Raw genomic sequence first — 5358 nt, 5'->3', positions numbered from 1 at the left:
AAATCCATACACAAAATGTGTTCTTTAAGGATTAAGATGTACCTTTAATATTTGAATTAAGATTTAAGGTTCTCCTAGGCAGTTTTAAATCGATTTTTTTTTCTCAACATTTTTAACAGTCTCCATAAAGAGTTCCATTATAAGGGGTCATGTTAAACTATCAAAATTTCACATTACAGAACATTTCTTTAATCCGCTTAAAAATAAGATTTTCAATCACTCCTAAAAGTTGCATGACATATTAATTATTTATGTGAGTAACAGACATGCATGAGCATTTTTACCAAAATATCTCGATAATTTACGGGTGTCACGATATCTCGAGATTGGATGGACAAAATTAGCTGTAGTTTGAGGTGAAGACTCTCAAGAAATATTTCGTTTGCATGACAAAGCACGATTTTCATATTTAAAAAACACAACAATCTAAAACTGACGATATGTTTTCTGATTAAAATATGTTCATGAAACCATTCATAATCTCAACCAACCCACCTTCCCCCTCCCCTCCCCCAACTAGGACTATTTCCAGACCTATTTTCGTTTAGGTGAAGGCACTAATTTATTTATAAAATTGTGTTATTTGGCCAAATTTCTCACTTTCTAAATTTTCAAAGTTGACAAAATATTGTTCAAGTCATAAAAAAATCAAACCACGTAACTTTCTTCCATTGATTACCCTCGCACTGACCATCTCCGCGCACTTTCGTGTCATAACAATCGACCCAAAACAAGTTGATCTAAAGCCCGTAATGTTCGCGCTCATGTTGGATAACAACAACCAAGCCCAAGTGCACGCCTCTCTAGCCGTGCGTCACCGTCCTCAACCCCGCCTGAGCCGGTCCGACCGATCTTTTCCACCTTTCTTTCCTTTTTTTCCAGCGTGGTGCTCCACTTAATGCTCAACACGATCGCCGCGAAGAAAGAATGTCATTCACAACAGCCGACGACGACGAGATCGGCTGTCGGCGCACACCACAAAAGGCTTCTCCGCACAGATTGCTCTCTTCGCGCACACACACTCTCTCACGCTCGTCGTGTTTTCCGTTAGAGATTCTCTCGGCCAATTTCTCGTTTTTTTCACTCTCTCCCAGACGATCTTCGGCCGGTTGATCGGCGATCGTGTGCACGAGCCTAATTTCTTTCAGTCTTTCGAGTCGATGCCGGTGACACGATAGAATGACGCAATCGGCCTCGCCGGATCTTGACCGGCACGCTCTCTCGGTGTGTGGTGTGTTGATCTTTTGGGTTTTGTCTATTGTTTATGGCCCTTTGTCGAGACTGACCACGGTGAAATATGCATCGGAACTCCCAAACTCACGAAGGCCAATTGCCCTCATGAACGTGGAGATCAAGCTGATAAACGCGGCGGTCAAAAACCGGCTCGTGGAGATTGCAGAAATCAACAACCTCATCCCGGAGCTCTCCTTCGGTTTCCGGAAAAATAGGTCCGCCTCGACGTGTGTTGCGTACGTCGTCAACTCGGTGCACGAAGTCAAAGAGAACAACGAGGAGGCTATCGTAGCTTTCCTAGACGTAAAAATGGCTTACGACTCCGTCAACACTGGAAAACTGCTGCAGATACTAGCTGAGATGGGGATACCGAGGAAGCTGGTGGCCTGGCTGTACGAGTACCTGAGGCATCGGGTCATGAGACTGGAAACTGAGGAAGGAGTAATAGAAGAGGTCGTCTCGGAAGGGCTTCCGCAGGGCTGCCCGGGTGCGCCGATCATGTACAATCTCTACACCGCGGCCCTCCACAAACTCAGCGGCGAGTCGTGCAAGCTAGTCCAGTTTGCGGACGACTTTGCGGTAATCGCGAAGGGAGCATCACTTGAACTAGCCGAACAGCGCCTGAACACGTTCCTGAACCAACTAGTCTCCAAGCTGAGAGACCTCGATCTCGAAATAAGTGCCCCAAAATCGGCCGTGATTGCGTTCACGTGCAAGCGCACCGATCACCTGAGGTTCAAAATTGAAGGCCAAGCAGTCGAAGTCGTCAACACTCATGTCTACCTGGGCTTCACCATGGACCGGGCGCTCAGATACCGAAAGCACATTGAGATGGTCAGAGACAAAGGCGCGGAAAAACTTGGCCTGGTAAAGATGCTGGCTAGGAAAGCTGATGGCGCGAATCCGGAAACGCTGATCAAAGTGGGGAACGCGATGATCAGAAGCAGAATGGAATACGGTGCTTCCACCTACGGCAACGCGGCGGCCACACACCTGAACAAGCTTCAAGTGCTCCAGAATTCGTACATCCGAGTGGCGATGAAATACCTAAAGAGCACTCCGGTTCACGTACTGCTGGCAGAGACGGGGCAGCTCCCGATGAAGCTACGGGTCGAAGCCTTAGCCAAAAAAGAACTGATCAGGAGCCTGTATCACCGAACCCCACTGTTGAAGATCTTGAGCGGCACTTTGGACAGAGAAATTCCAAACGGATCGTACCTCACAGAACTGGCTGACAAGCACGTTGACCTCATGTACCAAGTTCACCCAGTCGACCGAGCGATTTCGAGAGAGACCAGGATGCGGTTCTTCACAAACTTCAGCTTGCGAGACGTTGTCTTCGCCGACCTCGGTGGAAAAAAAACGAAAAAGAACGAAACCAGTAGAGAGCAGTGGCAGCAGACTTTCAACGAGGTCGCGGCGACCAAGTACAAAGATCACAAAAAGCTCTACACGGACGCATCCAAGTCAGCTAGTGGCACTGCTCTGGCTGTTTTCGACGCTGAGGACAACACAACAATTGCGGAGAGTATCAACAACAACTACTCGATCACGAACGCGGAACTACGGGGAATACTGGATGCAGTGATGCTGGCCAAGAAGAAGAAGTACAAGAAAACCGTTATATTCACCGACTCAAAAAGCGGGTGCCAAAGCCTGACTAACAGCAAACTTCTTCACGAAAACTTTATCATCTGGGACATCTACAAAGAAATCGAAAAGGCTCCTCGAGGTGCGATTAAAATCCAATGGGTTCCCAGCCACGTGGGCATCCGTGGGAACGAAGCAGCAGACGTAGCAGCACAAGGAAAAAGTTACGACAAACAGACTGAGTTTATGGGCATAACGATGGGCGATGCTTGCGTCGTCAGCCAGAAGGAGATCTGGGAGGATTGGTCGAGAGAGTACAAGGCAACTTCTGAAACAAAAGGTCGATGGCACTACCAGCTGATGGAATCTCCAGGCCCCAAGATCTGGTCCAAAGGACTCCTGCTAAGTTCCGCCCAGATCAAGCTGTTGAGCAGAATCCGCAGCGGACACACACTAACCAAAGATCGACGAGCGCTGTGGCGCTTAGAGGATGACAACCTGTGCGAACTGTGTCTTGAAGTTGAAGATCTCAAACACTCACTATATTACTGCCCAAAGTACAACAACACGCGGAGCAAGCACCATGTACTGGAGTACATGAAACCTTTGGAAGAAATATTGAAAGAACGCTGTGAAGAGAGCATGAAACAGATCTACAATTTCATCAAAGAATGCCGAATCCAAACTTAACCAGCTCAACCGACGACACAAAATTCTGACACAAACCAGCAACAACAACTAACAAGCCAACGGCGGCCAGATGGACCAACTGTGGTCTTAGCCTGTCTTTTGACAACCACAAATAAAAAAAAAAAAAAAAAAAAAAATATGCATCCTGGAAGAGACATCCGTCTCAAGTTATGACAGACGGACTCTTTACTTAGCTTTGTTAGTTGACGTTTCAAAACTGCTTGAAGCTTTAAGCTGTAAGAAAATTTGTAAAAATCAACAAAATTATATCAATAAATGATACTTTTGTGGATCTTTAGTTGAAAACATGGGATTTTTCGATTGAAAATTCTGTAAAACAGTCAAAAAAAGATAGCGATTGTTATGATGTACAGTAAATACGGCAAAAAGTGTTTTAAATTCCTAATTTGTATAGATTTTCTAAAATAGCTAGAATCTTCAATCTCCTTAGTTAACTCCTTATGCATTTTGCCAAAATTTTGCAACTTTTGTTATGTTCAGTCTTATTTTCACTTTTTATAATTTAGACCACCTATCAGAAAGATAAGCACCTTACAAACAAAACTAAATTAATTCTTTTTTTATATTTAATGATCACTCTCCTCCCCCCTCATTATCAATTAGAGTCGAAGGACAAAATCATAATAAAATTTTGAAATCATGTAATTGGCTAAATATTGCAAAAAAAAATGTATGTTATTTAAAGTGAACTCACAAGCCAAAGACACATCAGGTTGATTTTCTGTTCAAATTTTAAGATTTAAAAACGTAATTTTTTTTAAAAAGTATGTAACTTAGGCAAAATTTAATTTTATTTCAAAATTAAAAATGCACTGGTTTTTTTCATATTTCATCTTTCCGAAAACACATTAAATCCTTGCAAAATGTGATTTCCAAGCACTCCTGAAAGTTTAATGAAGAAATTTCATGGATAAAGTGAGCAGAAGAAGATTTAAGTTTTAAGCTTTGCCATGCGCAAAGCGAACTGTCAGACTTTCTGAGCGTTTTTACGTTTTTCTCGAAACACAGAGTTGATTTTCGAGTGCCACGATATCTCTAGATGGATGGACCAAATTGGATTTGGATGAAGACTTTCTAGAAATTTCTCGTGTGAATGACGAGGCCCGATTTTGAAATTCTATTTTTACAAAAAATACAAAAATCAAAAACCTTCTGATTTTTTATATGAAAAACACAAAAATACTTTTATCTATTTTTAAAATAAACTTTTTGAAAATCGGCCTTCGAGCCGGTTTGGTTACAGCAGTGTTGAGATATCGTGGCACCCGTTTTTTGAAACTGCTTACTTCAAATAGCTATATCTCGGCAATGATACAACCAAATGTCTTCAAATTAATTTTGCTAATAGTTGAAAATGTATATTTTGATGTCCTGAAAATAGATTTAAAAAAAATGTGGTTTGTGCTCAAACCAACCTTGACATTTTTGCCGATTTACATGTATGTAACCCCTTAAACAATGCAGCAAAACGAAGAGTGAAGCATTTCAACTGTTTAAATCTAAAGGTAGTTCTTTTCATTTCAAGTGAAAAAATAGCACTAGCAATTTTTGCTCGGGAGGCCCGTAGATCCCATTTTCTGGTGATAATTTTATCAATTTCGTGTTCCACTTTATGTTTATCCATTTAAACCCTCAACAAAATGGAAGTTAAACAAATCTCCGATTCAAATTGATTGGAAATCAGGTTCGTTTCCAAGGATTCCGGATGTCACCCGAGAAAAAGCAAAAAATAAATAAATAGAAAAAAGCAAGTTGATAACCTCTCCTCAACTAGTTCAATTCAACAGTAAACCAACAATGCAACCTTCAATTAAAACACAATTA

At 42.0% G+C, this 5358-nt stretch overlaps 1 protein-coding gene across 1 annotated transcript; it reads left to right on the top strand.

Moving 5' to 3' along the window:
* Positions 1 to 1338: 1338 nt before the first annotated feature.
* LOC120430083 (uncharacterized) lies at positions 1339 to 3513 on the top strand. The gene has a single exon (XM_039595172.1). It carries the CDS (start codon positions 1339 to 1341, stop codon positions 3511 to 3513), a length of 2175 nt encoding a protein of 724 aa, XP_039451106.1.
* Positions 3514 to 5358: the final 1845 nt, after the last annotated feature.

Source organism: Culex pipiens, chromosome 1 (genome assembly GCF_016801865.2).
Source record: "Culex pipiens pallens isolate TS chromosome 1, TS_CPP_V2, whole genome shotgun sequence".
NCBI lineage: Eukaryota > Metazoa > Arthropoda > Insecta > Diptera > Culicidae > Culex > Culex pipiens.
The sequence above is the reverse complement of the archived record's forward strand: the minus strand, read 5'-3'. Positions and strand labels throughout refer to the sequence as shown.

Coding starts and splice junctions, on each gene's coding strand:
- LOC120430083 (XM_039595172.1), top strand. CDS start 1,339: ATGAACGTGGAGATCAAGCTGATAAACGCGGCGGTCAAAAACCGGCTC.